The sequence below is a fragment of the Cucurbita pepo genome, chromosome LG08 (assembly GCF_002806865.2).
Source record: "Cucurbita pepo subsp. pepo cultivar mu-cu-16 chromosome LG08, ASM280686v2, whole genome shotgun sequence".
Taxonomy (NCBI): Eukaryota; Viridiplantae; Streptophyta; class Magnoliopsida; order Cucurbitales; family Cucurbitaceae; genus Cucurbita; species Cucurbita pepo.
In genome coordinates, this window is record NC_036645.1 from 17,694 (window position 1) to 35,479 (window position 17,786).

The following is a 17,786-nucleotide window of genomic DNA, read 5'->3' on the forward strand; positions in this document are numbered from 1 at the left end:
TTTTCCTACTCTTTAAATATGGAAAAAAAAATATTTACTCGTGTCGATAAGACTTCACAACCTCAACCCTTGTGAAAAGACCCTCATGGAGGCACCCGAATCCCTATCTTAAAAACATTTATTTTTTTGGATCTTTTTCGACGAATCTGTAAGGAACGCTCAATATTAAGAATCTTAGACATATAATTGGTGAAAATGTGAATTTTTTTCACTTACGCTTCCGGGCAATTTTGCACTCAATTTTACTCGTGTCGATAAGACTTTACAACCTCAACCCTTATGGAAAGACCCTCATGGAGGGACCCAAATCAGTATCGGTAAAACCTTTATTTCTCTCGATATTTTTCAACGAATCTGTAAGGTACAGTCAAGATTAAGAACCTTACACCTATAATTGGTGAAAATACGAATTTTTTTCACTTTCCCTTCCGAGCCATTTTGCACTCAAATTCCATAGGTGTTAACATAGGAACTTTTTTCCCCTTTGAGACAGGGTCGTTAACTCGATCTGAAAAGTTGTTTTCTCGTTTTAGTATCATACCATATCCACTAAAGATTGTCCTAAGCTTAAAATATGGAAGAAAAAAAACATTTACAAGTGTCGAAAAGACTTCACAACCTCAACACCTACGAAAAGACCCTCGTGGAGGCACCCGAATGACTATGTGAAAAACCTTTGTTTCTTTCGATGTTTTTCGACGAATCTGTAAGGAAACGCTCAAGTTCAAGTGTCTTACACATATAAATGGTTAAAATACGAATTTTTTTCACTTTCGCTTCCGGGCCATTTTGCACTCAAAATCCATAGGTGTTAACATAGGAACTTTTTTGCCCATTGAGACAGGGTCGTTAACTCGATCTGAAAAGTTGTTTTCTCGTTTTAGTATCATACCATATCCACTAAAGATTGTCCTAAGCTTAAAATATGGAAGAAAAAAAACATTTACTCGTGTCGATAAGACTTTACAACCTCAACCCTTATGGAAAGACCCTCATGGAGGGACCCAAATCAGTATCGGTAAAACCTTTATTTCTCTCGATATTTTTCAACGAATCTGTAAGGTACAGTCAAGATTAAGAACCTTACACCTATAATTGGTGAAAATACGAATTTTTTTCACTTTCGCTTCCGGGCCATTTTGCACTCAAAATCCATAGGTGTTAACATAGGAACTTTTTTGCCCATTGAGACAGGGTCGTTAACTCGATCTGAAAAGTTGTTTTCTCGTTTTAGTATCATACCATATCCACTAAAGATTGTCCTAAGCTTAAAATATGGAAGAAAAAAAACATTTACTCGTGTCGAAAAGACTTCACAACCTCAACCCTTACGAAAAGACCCTCGTGGAGGCACCCGAATGACTATGTGAAAAACCTTTGTTTCTTTCGATGTTTTTCGACGAATCTGTAAGGAAACGCTCAAGTTTAAGTGTCTTACACATATAAATGGTTAAAATACGAATTTTTTTCACTTTCCCTTCCGAGCCATTTTGCACTCAAATTCCATAGGTGTTAACATAGGAACTTTTTTCCCCTTTGAGACAGGGTCGTTAACTCAATCTGAAAAGTTGGTTTCTCGTTTTAGTATCATACCATATCCACTAAGGATTGACCTAAGCTAAAACTATGGAAGAAAAAAAACATTTACTCGTGTCGATAAGACTTCACAACCTCAACCCTTATGAAAAGACCCTCATGGAGGCACCCGAATCACTATCCGAAAAACCATTGTTTCTATCGATTTTTTTCGACGAATCTGTAAGGAACGCTCAAGATTAAGAATCTTACACATATAATTGGTGAAAATACGAATTTTTTTCAGTTTCGCTTCCGGGCCATTTTGGACCAAAATTCCATAGGTGTTAACATAGGAACTTTTTTCCCCTTTGAGACAGGGTCGTTAACTCGATCTGAAAAGTTGTTTTCTCGCTTTAGTATCATACCATATCCACTAAGGATTGTCCTAAGCTTAAAATATGGAAGAAAAAAAACATTTACTCGTGTCGATAAGACTTCACAACCTCAACCCTTATGAAAAGACCCTCATGGAGGCACCCGAATCACTATCCGAAAAACCATTGTTTCTCTCCATATTTTTCGACGAATCTGTAAGGAACGCTCAAGATTAAGAATCTTACACATATAATTGGTGAAAATACGAATTTTTTTCAGTTTCGCTTCCGGGCCATTTTGGACCAAAATTCCATAGGTGTTAACATAGGAACTTTTTTCCCCTTTGAGACAGGGTCGTTAACTCGATCTGAAAAGTTGTTTTCTCGCTTTAGTATCATACCATATCCACTAAGGATTGTCCTAAGCTTAAAATATGGAAGAAAAAAAACATTTACTCGTGTCGATAAGACTTCACAACCTCAACCCTTATGAAAAGACCCTCATGGAGGCACCCGAATCACTATCCGAAAAACCATTGTTTCTCTCCATATTTTTCGACGAATCTGTAAGGAACGCTCAAGATTAAGAATCTTACACATATAATTGGTGAAAATACGAATTTTTTTCAGTTTCGCTTCCGGGCCATTTTGGACCAAAATTCCATAGGTGTTAACATAGGAACTTTTTTCCCCTTTGAGACAGGGTCGTTAACTCGATCTGAAAAGTTGTTTTCTCGCTTTAGTATCATACCATATCCACTAAGGATTGTCCTAAGCTTAAAATATGGAAGAAAAAAAACATTTACTCGTGTCGATAAGACTTCACAACCTCAACCCTTATGAAAAGACCCTCATGGAGGCACCCGAATCACTATCCGAAAAACCATTGTTTCTCTCCATATTTTTCGACGAATCTGTAAGGAACGCTCAAGATTAAGAATCTTACACATATAATTGGTGAAAATACGAATTTTTTTCAGTTTCGCTTCCGGGCCATTTTGGACCAAAATTCCATAGGTGTTAACATAGGAACTTTTTTCCCCTTTGAGACAGGGTCGTTAACTCGATCTGAAAAGTTGTTTTCTTGTTTTAGTATCATACCATATCCACTAAGAATTGTCCTATGTTAAAAATATGGAAGAAAAAAAACATTTACTCGTGTCGATAAGACTTCACAACCTCAACCCTTATGAAAAGACCCTCATGGAGGCACCCGAATCAGTATCGGAAAAACCTTTGTTTCTCTCGATATTTTTCGACGAATCTGTAAGGAACGGTCAAGATTAAGAACCTTACACATATAATTGGTGAAAATACGAATTTTTTTCACTTTCGCTTCCGGGCCATTTTGCACTCAAATTCCATAGGTGTTAACATAGGAACTTTTTTCCCCTTTGAGACAGGGTCGTTAACTCGATCTGAAAAGTTGTTTTCTCGTTTTAGTATCATACCATATCCACTAAAGAGTGTCCTAAGTGAAAAATATGGAAGAAAAAAAACATTTACTCGTGTCGATAAGACTTCACAACCTCAACCCTTATGAAAAGACCCTCATGGAGGCACCCGAATCAGTATCGGAAAAACCTATGTTTCTCTCGATATTTTTAGACGAATCTGTAAGGAAGGGTCAAGATTAAGAACCTTACCCATATAATTGGAGAAAATACGAATTTTTTTCACTAAACCCTAAACCCTAAACCCTAAAACCCTAAATTATTTAGAATCTTGGATTATCATCCCCCTGCTATCTTGGATTCTCGTGTAAAAGAGAAGAGAGAATCGCCCCCCTGCTATCTCTCGCCTGTCCTGTTCAAACAAAGCCCACCGGCCGCCGCTCTTCACTGCTCGCCGTTCCTCCAATTGAAGGACACCATTTCGTCTCTCTTCACCGCCGCTCTTCACACTCATCACTTCATATTTTGATTCTCGTGGACTTTAGGGTTCGAAAATCACAGTCTCGTCGTCGTTCAAATTTGAGTTTTTCTATACTTTCCGTGTCCACTGCAATTGTATCCATGAGAACTAGATGAACTATAACCAATAATAAGCACCTATTGATGTTGATCTTACGAATTATGCTTTTTGAAGTAGTAGTTTAAGGAAATACAAGCTTAGAGTTTTGACGCTGTTTATGTTTATGTTTCTGTTTCTGTTTCTCTATCTGATTGGCGCTATTTGTTCTGTCTTCGGCAGTTTTGATTCAAATGAGTGCACTTTCATTTCTTAGGCCAAGAAAATCTGCTAAGTTCTCCTTGGTTTTTGGCATTTCACATCAAATTGTTGAGAATCTTGGATTATCATCCCCCAAGATCATCAAATCCTTCCTGAATCCATGTGCCCACCAGTCGCTTATTCAAAGCCTACGGAGGGTTTTCCCATTAGGCGAATTGTATTCGACTCAAAGCTCCAAACTTCCTGAATATGACATGCCAACGGTTACCTGGGGAGCTGTTCAAGGGCGGAAAGAAAAACTTGTGTCCCCAGTCATAATCTGTGACTACTTAAAAACTTTGGGGATTGTTCCTGATGAATTAGAACACCTGGAGTTGCCTTCTACAGTTGAAGTTATGAGAGAGCGTGTCGAGTTTCTTCAGAAGTTAGGATTGACAATTGATGACATTAATGAATTCCCCATAATTTTAGGCTGTAGTGTTCGCAAAAATATAATACCTGTTCTCGGTTACTTGGAGAAAATTGGGATTCCGAGGCTGAAACTTGGTGAGTTTGTTAAAAATTATCCACAGGTCTTGCATGCTAGCGTTATTGTTGAGCTTGCTCCTGTTGTTAAACTTCTTCGTGGACTCGATGTGGAGAAAGAAGATATTGGATATGTTCTCCAGAAGTACCCTGAGCTTCTGGGTTTCAAGCTTGAAGGGACAATGAGTACATCTGTTGCATATCTCGTAAGTATAGGTGTTAATCCGAGAGATATTGGGCTAATGGTCACACAATACCCTTACCTTTTGGGGATGAGAGTTGGAACCATGATCAAGCCCCTTGTTGAGTTTATTGTTTCTCTAGGTTTGCCAAAAAGGGTAGTAGCAAGAATGCTCGAGAAGCGAGCATACATACCCGGTTACGATCTTGAAGAGACAGTGAAGCCCATTATAGATTGCTTGCTAAGCTTTGGGATTAGAAAGGAGATGATTCATTCAGTGATTGCACAGTATCCACAAATTCTTGGGTTGCCTTGAAAGCTAAATTGTCTTCTCAGCAATTCTTCTTTGACCTAAAGCTCAAAATTGATTCTGCAGGGTTCGCACAAGTGATCGAGAAAATGCCACAGATAGTCAGCCTTCACCAACACGTGATAATGAAACCGGTAGAGGTCCTTGTTGGACGTGGGAAACCCTCCTCCGATGTAGCTAGGATGGTTATGAAATGTCCCCAGGTGGTCACCTGTCGTGTAGAACTCATGAAAAACAGTTACTACTTTTTCAAGTCTGAGATGTGTAGGCCAATCGAAGAGCTTGTCAACTTACCTGAATATTTTACGTACAGTTTGGAATCGAGGATAAAACCGAGGTACCAGAGGGTGCAGAGAAAGGGAATCAGATGTTCATTAAATTGGTTTCTCAACTGCAGTGACCAAAGATTTGAGGAGAGATTGAGGGGAGATTACATTGAAACAGATAGTATGGGGCCATCGTTTTGTATGGGAGGGAAGTTAGAGCTATCAGGGAAGGGTATTATTGTGTCTGATGATGAAGAAGAAGATGAGAGTGATGAAGAACTTCTTCACCCACACATTGTTTCTCTTTAGAAAACTCAACTCCCCTTTTATTTATTCAATTTTTGTGTGTAATTTCATGTTATCATTCAACTGATTCTATCTCATTTTGGAAAAGGAAAATAGAAAGTAAGAAACAACTAACAAAATCAATTAATTTCTTAAGAAACATAAACACAAGGGAAAATGAGAAAAAACAGAAGAAAAGAGAAGGTGACTTACAAAAAAAAAATGTATATACACAACTTCGAGATTGATCCTATTCAGCTTGCATGAACTTGTTCGGCTTCATACAAATTTGATGAACGCAATATAATGGCAAAAGGGTAGGAATAGCAGAAGATCGATTGAACATTCTCTCTAATCCATCAACCGAAGTCGAACCGATGTTCTTCGAAGCCATAACTGATACATAACCATGTGAAAAGTATCAAAATCAACAGGAGAAGAATGCCATTTGAAGTGTTTGCGCACTTTCAGCACATTGCTTTGCAGCATTGCATATTCTTCATCGCTGATTCCTTTGAGAATCTTCTTCAGGCTTGGGATATCTGATGTCGCTACAACCACCGAGAAGCTCTTCCAGTTCAAAATATCACCAAATGGGAGGTCATAGTAGTTGGAAATAATCACAGGAACGCATCCGTAGAAGATCGAGTCTCCAACTCGGGCAGTGTTTACTTCGAAGCCTTTCACATGAAGGCAGAACTTGCTCCTGAGTAGCTCATCGGCATAAGGTGTCTTAAGACGGCCTGAATGAGCAAAGATCTCGGCGTCCTTACCCCACACTCGAACCAGCTCTTGACGTGTTGGAGAGTTCATCGCTCCTGCGAAAAATGCTAGCCTCGTCCTGAAAGCAGCAAAACTAATACTCACATTCACAACAACAACAAACCTAAGTATGCTAAAGGGAGTAGGGAGGAGGGAAACAGAAGACCCATCAATTTTCATAGCCATAAATAATTCACCTCTTTGAAGAAGTAAGGTTTGGGGGGTCTTGTTTCCTAGGCCAAATTTGGGGCAGAGCTGCATCCTTGTGTGAAATGTAGCCTGGTAAGAAGTAGCTAGAAGAGCAAACAACTTGGACAACACTGGACTTAGCTTCACTTGATTTGTCCATGGCCGATCGTCCGACTGAATGGCAAGCAACATAGAAATGATCCGCACCACCAGTTCGATTCCAGTATGGATACTTGTGGGTAACACTAAAGATGTAATCTCGAATGAAATCGGGGATACCACTAACACTAACCCTACGGTCATTACGGAGGCCGGTGATCGAGAAGGGCAGGAAGAAGAAATCGGCGTCCTTGGGATCATTTACGATGAAATGGCTTTTGAAGAGAGATTGCTTGAAGTAGCTCTCACTGGCATAGTTGCCGTGGGGCTCAAAGTCCTCTGGCAACAGAGAACGTGCAAAGGGATCATTGCGCTTGTGAGGATAAACGTAGATCTTGAAGCTCTTGTTCATTTCTTTGTAGTCTTCAAGAAATAAGTCTTCATCATGGAACACTCCCTTCGCTTGGTCGTGCATTCTTCTTCCTAAAACACACAAAAACAGGCATCCATCAAACCAAGTTGAAATCGAATAATCCCAAAGAAATCACAAATTAAGAAATCCATTGAAAATTTAGAAATCATGAAATCGAATGATCCAAAAGAAAAGAGAAAAAGAAAGTCAGGGTTTTACCAAAGGGGGGAAGCGAAGAAGAGGGTTGAGTGTGAGGCAGGGCAGGTCCAGCATTGGCGTCTTCTAAACTGAGGTTCTGAGCAGAAGAAAGGAGTGGAATAGAGGAGTCGTGGAACTGAGTGGGCGTTTGACGGGGATGGGAAGGAGGAGAGAAGAAGAAAGTATGGGTGGAACTGGAAGAGGAAGAGGAAGAGGAAGAGGAAGAGGTGTAGAAGAGGATGAGAAGGAAGGTGTTGAGAGCGAGACAAGTTGGGATGAAGAAAAGGGTTCGAAAGGAGGAGCTCCACGGAGGTTGAGCCATGGAGGAAACACGAAAAGCAAAATGGCGTGGGTGTTGGAATTGGGATTACAAGTGTGTTTTTGTATCGAAACCCATTTTTGCTTCCATTTTCCAACTCAAACGTGGAAGAGGGGTTTGTGGAATTTTCAAACAAACAGTTGAATATGCGTCTCTCCAAGCTCATGCTGCCGTATTGTTTTCTTTATTTACTTTATTATTTCAAAACCTAAATGTGGAGCTCCTGGAAATGGGAAAATAGATTTAAAAAAAAAAAAAGAGAGAATCCATAATGAAGTCAACACCATGTGGCATTTATGAATTCTACATAATTTGTTAATATTCAAAGGCGACGTCGTCCTACACGCGGGGCGTTGTTAAAAAATCATTTTATTATTAGCCCACAATTGGGACCATCTTTAAATTAGAGTCCTTGTTGGAGGCCTGCATCCCATTTTTGCCATTCTTGTTCCTATAAATCAAGGTTGGTGGCCTGTGAGATAATAAAATTAGGGTTAGTTACGTCTTTACCACTTTCAAACTTTTATTCATACCCATATCTTATAGAATTAGTTTTATAGAAGAAATAGTGATACAATACCTTTTTATTTTATTTCGATACAGTTTTTTGGCTTTTGTTACTTGGTTTTAAGAGGTACCCATATAAAACTTAATTATTTTCTCAATTCCTTCCAAGGAAATGCTTTAATGGGGGGGCCCCCTAGAAAGAAGACCTTCACTCCTTATAATAAAAAATTTGCAAGTAGTTCTAACACTGTAAATTTTGAAATCAATCATAAAAACAGAAACCACTCCTCAACATGTATGGAACATCGCACAGCTTGGACTTGATAACAAAGAAACATGAAAACGATGAAAAAGGACACCACCAGCTATTTATCACTCCTGCTTTAATAATCTTCCCCTTCCTCCTCTTCATCCACATCCTCCGCACCAACTTCCTCGTAGTCCTTTTCTAGAGCAGCAAGATCCTCACGGGCTTCAGAAAATTCTCCTTCCTCCATGCCCTCACCCACGTACCAATGCACAAATGCCCGCTTAGCATACATCAGATCAAATTTGTGGTCGATTCTTGAAAACACCTCGGCCACGGCTGTGCTGTTACTTATCATACAAACAGCTCGCTGCACCTTCGCAAGATCGCCCCCAGGAACAACACTTGGGGGTTGATAGTTAATACCACATTTGAAGCCAGTAGGACACCTGAAAAATTCCCATGCCACAGGTTTAACTCAAATCAATAACGTTTAGAAATTTCAATAACTAAACCAAACTAAGATCCTCTGGGATAGTTTAGTTCAGGATGAGATTGCAAAATTTGCCTCCAGTACTTCTAAACAACTTCAGCATTAAGATACGGACCCTTTGAAAACACAAATATCATTGGTTTCATAATTCTAACAACCCTGAGCAATTAACTCACCAGTCAACAAATTGAACTGTTCTCTTCGTTTTGATGGTAGCAACAGCAGCATTCACATCCTTGGGTACAACATCTCCTCTATACATCAAACAGCATGCCATGTACTTTCCGTGCCTTGGGTCGCATTTGACCATCATGCTTGAAGGATCAAATACGGCATTGGTGATTTCGGGAACGGATAGCTGCTCATGGTAAGCTTTTGCAGAAGAGATCACAGGAGCATAAGAAGAGAGCATGAAATGAATACGTGGATAAGGTACAAGGTTAGTTTGAAACTCGGTTATATCCACGTTGATAGCACCATCAAACCTCAAGGAAGTGGTTAAAGAAGAGATAACTTGGGATATCAAGCGGTTCAAGTTGGTGTAAGTTGGTCTTTCGATATCCAATGATCTCCTGCAGATATCATAAATGGCTTCGTTGTCCAGAAGCACAGCGACATCTGTGTGTTCTAGCAGAGAATGAGTGGAAAGCACACTGTTGTATGGTTCGACTACGGCGGTGGATACCTGCATACAGATATTGTAGCATTAAATAATAGACTTGAATCTTGATGATCAGTAAGAAAGATTTAAAGGTTTGCATAAAAAATATTGTCAACTGAGCAGAAACAGATTCTTTTCCTTTCTTTTATCTTTTTTCTGACAAGAAACAAAATTTCATTGAGAAAAAACTTGTGACAAATATAAGTGGCCTTTTCATATACGCTTCATCAATGAAAAATATGTGGTCTATGATACCAAAGCGTCTATCATTTGTGTACCTGTGGAGAAGGATATATGGAAAATCCAAGCTTTGACTTCTTTCCATAATCCACGGACAAGCGTTCCAGAAGTAACGACCCCAAACCAGATCCAGTGCCGCCACCAACAGCATTAAACACTAAGAACCCTTGCAAACCAGTACAATTGTCGGCTAGTTTTCGAACTCGGTCAAGGCACAGATCAACTATTTCCCTACCCACTGGGAAATGACACAATAAAGTAGGTTAGTGATGAATGACCACAGTGAAAAAGGAAACTCTAGAAAAACTTGTCGAAATGGAAATACATGTACCTGTATAATGTCCTCGGGCAAAATTATTTGCAGCATCTTCTTTACCAGATATGAGCTGTTCCGGATGGAAAAGCTGTCTATATGTCCCAGTCCTCACTTCATCAATAACAGTTGGTTCGAGATCCACAAATATAGCTCTAGGAACGTGCTTGCCCGAACCAGTCTCGCTGAAAAATGTGTTGAAAGCATCGTGTGCTACACCAACCGAGGTGTCACTGCAGCATACGCAGGTAATCAAACATCATTAGAATAAGAGTTCTAATTCATGGAGATGGGTCATTATGNATTTTGGTGCATCTGAAGCGGTGAGGTATTGGATCTAATATTGCAATTAAATTATGGAAAATCGTATATAAATAAAACAACGACTTTTTATGCCACCCACTATCAAAGACACCACATAAACAAAAGATCCAATCCAAAAATTCAGTAAATATTGATTCAACCAAAATGACCTCCGAGAAGATCCCAAGAACTTATTTTCTTGAACAGATATAGGAATTGGATAGAAGCATCTATTCCCATCTTAAGAGTGACATTACAGCAAACAATCTGAGGATAAAAAAGCACGAACGTTTGGTCATTAGACTTGATGTTCCCGGAGAAAAGGATAACTAAATCAATTGGGTCAAACTCACGCGAATTTTTAATTCCTACGAGCTCAGACTTGTTACTCCAATTTGAAAAGGAGATCCATATAGGTACATCCAATTAAAATTTAAACCCATGTCCAGATTCCTCGTCTGATCTCACAAGAACTTGACGGATAAACAGATCCGGAAAATGCCACCAAACTTCAAAGACCCAAAGAAAGACGTAAACGAAATTCACGAATTCAATTCAGTCCCACTCCCACCTACCATAGAGAATCACTACAGGGAAAATTGAATTTATCTAGTAAAGAAGTAATCGAGGATCAGAAGTGATGCGTGGTTGATATCGATCGACATTCAAAATGAAACCCAAATCAAGAAATCGAAAATACAAACCTGGGCATCAAACCATCAGGCTGGATGCCATGCTCGAGGCAGTAAAGCTCCCAGCAAGAATTGCCGACCTGAATCCCAGCTTGACCAATGTGAAGACTGATGATTTCCCTCATCCCGAATCCGCTTCCGATCTCTCTCGAATAGGGGCGAACGATCGAGAGAAAACAGGGAGAGAAATGGGAAGAGGGGGAAGATGCCGCAGATTGTGATTGCCGAGTCGCAGAGGGGGAAATTGATTGAATAAATATCAATCAATTGATGGGTAAAAGGGGAATTGGATTTGGAATGAAACGAAATGAAGTTGTTATTTGTCTCCTTAATTTTGGTTTTAGGTTAAAACTTGTACCAAGTGTCGGTTTTTGGTGTGGGGATGAGTTGTTCAGTCCCGCCATTTTCATCCCTATTCATTCACGCGCTCTTCCTGCGAGTGGGCATTGGCCAAACTAATTTCATTGATTAAAATAACAATAATACAGATTAAATTGCTATTTTAATCCTCTCCAACACCTCTAAAACTTGGTGGTTCCTATCTCCATTCCAGACCTTACCTTTTTTTGCATTCAAATGTTGAAATCAAATATTTATGGTTTAAGTTCAATATTCTTTATTTAATTCCTTAAAACATTATTTAATTCCTTAAAACATTATAATCTAAATTAAAGAAAAGAGATAAAAAGAAATTAAAGTTTCAAAAGTTACTCCTAAAACATTAAAATTTTGAGAACTCTAGAAGGAAATAAGCTATGAAAGGAAGTTATTTTATAGAAAACATGGTGGTTGAAAAGGATTGATGATAAGTTGTGAAGACAAAAGAAGCTGACATTAGCCAGCTGTGTTTGTCCCTCACGCAACTTGATGTTGTTCACGGACATAAAATATCTAATGTTGTAAGTATAAGCCTTTTGTTTTAGTTATTTTTTTTCAATTTTGATTGGCTAACAATGTTGAAGAGAAATGTTAAAAATAATTAAGTGGTACGGGTGAATGCTGGTTTAGACTCCAAAACCACACACAAAAGTAGAACTCATATATAACTCTAACAAATACTCCGTACCGGTGAATGCTGGTTTAGACTCCAAAACCACACACAAAAATAGAACTCATATATAACTCTTAACAAATACTCCGCCCTGTTCAAAATGTTTGCAAGGAGAAGATATGCATAGTTTGAGTTTATTGATGAATGAAGAAAGTTGGGCATGGGCCGTATCCATATCCAATGAGAAAACAATGGGCCGGATGAACCATCCTCCATGGCTTTCTAGNATTATTTAATTCCTTAAAACATTATAATCTAAATTAAAGAAAAGAGATAAAAAGAAATTAAAGTTTCAAAAGTTNAGATTTTTCGGCCCATCGAACATTTTGCATTCACTCTTCTAAAACAAAAAAATAATAAAATAAAATTTCCAAGTTGAAACACGGTTTTGGAAGACTTGAAATTGTAATTTAAGCTTTAAAAAAAATTAAAAAAGGAATTATGCGAAAGAATGGGAAGAAGAAGAAGGGAAGGCGTGGAAAGAGCGTAAGCCACAGGCAGCNACATGGTGGTTGAAAAGGATTGATGATAAGTTGTGAAGACAAAAGAAGCTGACATTAGCCAGCTGTGTTTGTCCCTCACGCAACTTGATGTTGTTCACGGACATAAAATATCTAATGTTGTAAGTATAAGCCTTTTGTTTTAGTTATTTTTTTTCAATTTTGATTGGCTAACAATGTTGAAGAGAAATGTTAAAAATAATTAAGTGNGAAATCCAATTGGATAACACACAGACCAGAAACAAGAGCAGGGAGAAGACCCAAAACCTTGAAATTTATTTACCTCCCTCCCCATCTTGCCCTCACTCTTCTTCTCTATTCCCCTGCCTGCCCTTCCCCTTCCCCTTCCCCTTTCTTCTTCGCCCATGGCTTCTCGGTCTACCTTTTTTCATCTCTTCTCTGCTTGCCTCACTGTCTTCTTGTCCTTTCAATTGGCTTCTTCTTCTTCTTCTTCTTCTTCTTCACCTTCCTTCTGCCCTAATGACCCCTACTTTTTCCTTTATGGGCTTCGATCTCAATGCCCTTTCTCCACCTCCCCCACCCCACTTCTTCAGGTACTACTTCTCTTCCTTATCTTTCTCTTGTTTGTTTTCTGTGAAATTTATTTTTCTTGTATGAGTTTTGGATGTCTGTTTTAGTCTGATAAGGCCCTTTGATGCAGCGGGTTTCGAATTTTGTTGTTCGCAATTGATTAGATTTATGGAGCAACAGGCAGAGAGAGAGAGATTCCTTCGATTTCTTATGGGGTTTTAGATTTTTATTCTCGTTTGTTTATGGATATTGATTTGATTGACCCGCGTGTTAGTTAGGACTTTTGATTTTAATGCTATCTCCTCTAACTTCTCTGCTCACGGGTTAAGATCACTTTCTTACTTCTGAACAAAGACGTGTTTGGATTTTTCTTGTGTATAAAAAATTATGATCCGATCAGAATGTGTGGTGGAGGCAGTCATTTTCAGACATAATTTTTAACTTTCGTTCTGTGTTCTGATGAGTGAGGTCAATCATAATGTTGTCATCTAGATTCTAGAGAAACTTCATTAGAAGTGTTTAAGCACAATATAATGTTTCTTGGCAGTTGATCTTTTGTGAATAATGTACTTTTACGGGTTTTTATACTATTTGCTTTCTTGTACATGGGCGCAAATATGTGGAATGAAATCCCGCATTGTAGACTAGGCTATATTGAACATATATTTTGACTAGATTTATTTATGTTTTGGCGTTTTTTTTTTTTTTTTTTTTAAATGAAACCCGAAATTTTTCTTTAGTATTATGGTAAATACCAAGAAAGGAGAATGAACACGCTTAGTGCCAAAGGAGCTTTAAAACAATTACTTCAATTGGTTGTGTTCCCCAAAATTCTGATTTTTGGTGTTTCTCATTGAGTTTGGATGCTTTCTAAATGAGATGAACAATGCTGAACAAATTGGATAGAACTCGTTCATCCTTTGTGGAGAAAAAGTTTGTATCATCATCAAACTAAAGATGATTAATATCAATAAAGTTCACCCCAAGTCAAAACCTTTAGTGAAGTGTCTATTTGCAGCATGAGTCATAAGTCTACTGAAGCAATCAAGCACCATAATGGACAGGAAAGATGAGGGAGGATTGCCTCGTGGTAGTCCTCTATAAGCTTGATTCTTGTCTCTAGGTTAACCCTTAATGATCTATATATTCTCAATGGAAACCAAGTTTTAAACAGAAAGGGACTTCGATCTAACAAAATAAGATCTAAAGAATAACTACTGAAGTCCCTGTATACTAAAGCTCAAAAAGAAGTGTGTAATCTAGCAAGGGACCAAACATCCCAAGAACTTAGCAAGGGATAAATCATTCACCCACATATCTAGTACAACATGCTTTAGAGAAATATCATACGGAGGAGGAAATTGTCTAGCTAGCAAATCCTCTGTCAGCCAAATATCATTCCAAAATGTAAGTATTTATTCCATCTTCAACCTTGAAAGCCTTCCCATTGTCAATTAGATTTTGGTTTTATATGATAGCTTTCCACAGCCTCTTGGTAAATGCTAAAGAAAAAGTCCCCAGTTTTATGTTCAAAGGAGTAGAGCCATATTTTGCATTAATGACCTTTCTCCAGGTAGCTGATTTTTCACAATGATATCTCCAAATCCATTTGGAAAGGAGAGCCTTGTTTTTTCTCTTTTAGGCTATAATCTGTATAATCCTAGCTCTCCATTCTCCAGGGGGGGATGAGATAAAAACCTGATTTTTCACAATTTCCTTTCTGAAGAAAGTTCCTGAAAATTCTATCTACGGATTGAATAATTTTTGCCTTGTTCTAAAGCATTAGCCCCCAAGGACCTCGAAGAGCCAATCAACAATCCCTCCGGGATGGCAAGAGGAAAAATCCATCTTCTTCATAATAAAAGAATCTATAGCTGCTGCAAAGGAGCAATGTGAGAAAAGGTGGTTTAAAGATTCACTCTGTGACAAAAACAGCAAACTGAAGGAGAAAGGCCCGAAATGGGAATTTTCTTTGAAGTTTCTTCAGGGGAGACCATTTTGTATGAATTGTGGAAAATTAGAAACTTGAATCTTTGGAAAAGGTGGGACCAAATGAGGAATTTAGCTGGATGGTTGACCTGTTCTTGGTGTACACTTCATCCTGATTTTTTTTTTTCAACTGTAATGCTTGCTTGTTTTGCTAACTGGAGTCCTATTTTGTGTTCTCCCTGGCTTGTAGAGTGGATTGCTCATCCCTCTTCTTTATTAGTTTTCTGGGTTACCAGTATGACTGTCATTTCTTACCAAATAAAAGCCAAATGAGACAAGAGGAAAAAGGAAAAAAAAAGAGAAAAAAAAAAGGATGCCAAGTGTCTGGGTTAACACTAGTAGTTGTTTATTCTTCAACCTTCTTGTTGCAAATTTGGATGTTGGACAGGATCTAATATCCTATTAACTTGTAGGGAAATGTTTTGCATGCAGGGTTTTATGTGTATTGCTTTGCTCTTCTATCATACTAACTTTACTTCTCTTTTATTGGAGTTTGGAGTAGAAGTTTGCTTTTGTCACTATACTTTTTAATATGCCGGCGTGATGTCTAGAATACGAGCTGGGAAAGAAAGTCGTTTCTTGATCAATTTAGGATATTTATTTCCTTTGCATTACAGTTTTTGCAAAAGCCACATTATTTGAAGTGCATGCTTTGTAAGTTGGTTTTATTCTATCTTTTGATATGTAGGTGAATGGAGATTTCCTCGATGGAATTATTTCCAATCAGCTGACCAGAAATGTTGCTGTACTCTTTTATGCCTCCTGGTGCCCGTTTTCCCTTGAGATGTTTCCTGCATTTGACAGCCTCAATTCATTATTTCCTGAAATTGAGCACTTGGTGATTGAGCAGTCTTCAGCGATGCCAAGGTAAGAAGTTATAATGTCCATATATCATTTTCATCATCTTTGCTAACTTAAAATTGTAGCCCGCACCTCGCTCTTTGACATGTTGTATGACTAGTTATTTCTTCACTTGCAAGATTAATGTTTAGTAACCTTGTTCAACATACTGTTTTCGAGAACGTGAACTTATTTATAATAAGAAATATAATCTTATAATGTGTTACAAAATCATCATATATACTCATGGACGACAGAAAAATGATGGGAGGGTACTATGATACCACTACACTAGATGCGCACAACAATAAAATTATGACTCCGACATGTTGTAGATAAAGACGATGGCAAATGGTTACATGTGTTACCTTTAAGCTTATTCATGACCTGGTTGATANGGGGGGGGGGGGGGGTCATATTACTTTTCATTGGTTGGTGGGAAATGAATGGGATGAACAGAGGTTCAAGGGCTTCTATGCTTTCTAGACCCACATCAGATTTACTTCCCTTGTATATTTGAATGTTTCCTGATTATTAACATGTTCGTTGGCAGCGTCTTCTCAAGATATGGGATTTATAGCTTACCATCTATATTGATACTGAACCAGACGTCGAGGGTGCATTATCGTGGTCCAAAAAAGTTTGCTTCTCTTGTTCAATTTTACCAGAGAACAACAGGTAATTGAGTTTCCTGCTAAAGTTCTGGTTATTTACCTCCCCCATGATATCCTGAAAATGGAGTCGAGGTGAAGGAGAAGGAGAAGGTCAACACCGATGAAGCTTAACTGTAAATTATGATGCATTTCTTATCTTAAAGTGGAGAAGAGGGTGTTGGGTGAAGATGTAATTGTTCATTCACGTGACCTTGTGCTTTTTTCAGGAATGGAGCCACTAGAACATTATAATGGTTATGAGCTAGTTAAGATTGATGGTGGCGGCGAAAAAGCAGGCATCCGGTTATTGAAAAGTTTGTCGTTTGGTGAAATAGTGAAAAGGGAAGCTTACTTGGTGTTCTCCCTAATTTTTCTCTGTTTAAGGGTGTCACTGCTGATTTTCCCAAAGATATTGTCTCAGCTAAAAGCATTGTGGCTCTCCCATGCTCTCCCAATGAACCTGCAAGTGTTGGGTGAGACGAGCCAGATAATGGGGCGTGTTCTTCAGACAGTTGACCTAGGAAGAGTTTGGGCCAAGTTAAGACTCAGCAAAACCAGGAGCTTCCATACGAGTGCTCGGAACGCCCGAGTGTGGGCATCTTCTTTGGCCTCTGTTTCCTTGGGCAAGTCTTCTTCTTCTTCTTCTTCTTCAGGCTCTATCTAGATTTGACGACCTTAAATCTTGTAAAATTTGAGAATGGAATTTGGGTGGCCTTTGTCTCATTAACACGCCCTTACGTCAGACCAATCCATTCATATGCCTCTCTCTTTTGTCTTTCCTTCCATTCAGTTCTCTTGCGTTTTTTCTTCTTTTCTTCTTTCTTTTCTTTCTTTTCTTTCTTTTCTTTCTTTTCGTATCTTAATACATAGGGAAAAAAAAAAAAAAAAAAAAAGGAACAGGCTTGTAAATTTGAGGAGTGCTTTCTTTTGTTTTGTTGTATATTGTCGTGAAAGAATGTTTCATCGTACCAATAATCACCTGTATCAACATTATTGTGAAACAACGTTTCTCACCTCGACGAGTGGGAAATTCTCGAATGCCATGAAGATGGCGAGAAGAAACCCGGCTCTGCCAAAGTATCAGTATTCACCGTAATATGATCTTGTTGTCGATATTCATACGAAGGACTTTAATTTCGCATCTATCATAAAATAA

General features: G+C 38.5%; 3 protein-coding genes and 1 pseudogene across 3 annotated transcripts; 2 read left to right on the forward strand and 2 right to left on the reverse strand.

Moving 5' to 3' along the window:
- Positions 1-3,646: 3,646 nt before the first annotated feature.
- On the forward strand, positions 3,647-5,717 carry LOC111801040 (annotated as a pseudogene).
- Positions 5,718-5,809: 92 nt separating this feature from the next.
- On the reverse strand, positions 5,810-7,767 carry LOC111801041 (probable glycosyltransferase At5g03795). The gene is made up of 3 exons (XM_023685005.1): positions 7,313-7,767; positions 6,591-7,164; positions 5,810-6,472 (listed from the first exon to the last, which is right to left on the reverse strand). Exons 1-3 carry the CDS (start codon positions 7,611-7,613, stop codon positions 5,983-5,985), a joined length of 1,365 nt encoding a protein of 454 aa, XP_023540773.1. The 5' UTR covers positions 7,614-7,767; the 3' UTR covers positions 5,810-5,982.
- Positions 7,768-8,290: 523 nt separating this feature from the next.
- LOC111800289 (tubulin alpha-3 chain-like) lies at positions 8,291-11,361 on the reverse strand. Its single transcript, XM_023683908.1, has 5 exons — positions 11,079-11,361; positions 10,090-10,304; positions 9,797-9,996; positions 9,034-9,542; positions 8,291-8,813 (listed from the first exon to the last, which is right to left on the reverse strand). The coding sequence occupies exons 1-5, from the start codon at positions 11,189-11,191 to the stop codon at positions 8,501-8,503; spliced, it is 1,350 nt and encodes a 449-aa protein (XP_023539676.1). The 5' UTR covers positions 11,192-11,361; the 3' UTR covers positions 8,291-8,500.
- A 1,472-nt stretch (positions 11,362-12,833) lies between these two features.
- On the forward strand, positions 12,834-17,631 carry LOC111800937 (5'-adenylylsulfate reductase-like 5). Its single transcript, XM_023684864.1, has 4 exons — positions 12,834-13,171; positions 15,826-16,004; positions 16,531-16,655; positions 16,858-17,631. Exons 1-4 carry the CDS (start codon positions 12,983-12,985, stop codon positions 17,292-17,294), a joined length of 930 nt encoding a protein of 309 aa, XP_023540632.1. The 5' UTR covers positions 12,834-12,982; the 3' UTR covers positions 17,295-17,631.
- Positions 17,632-17,786: the final 155 nt, after the last annotated feature.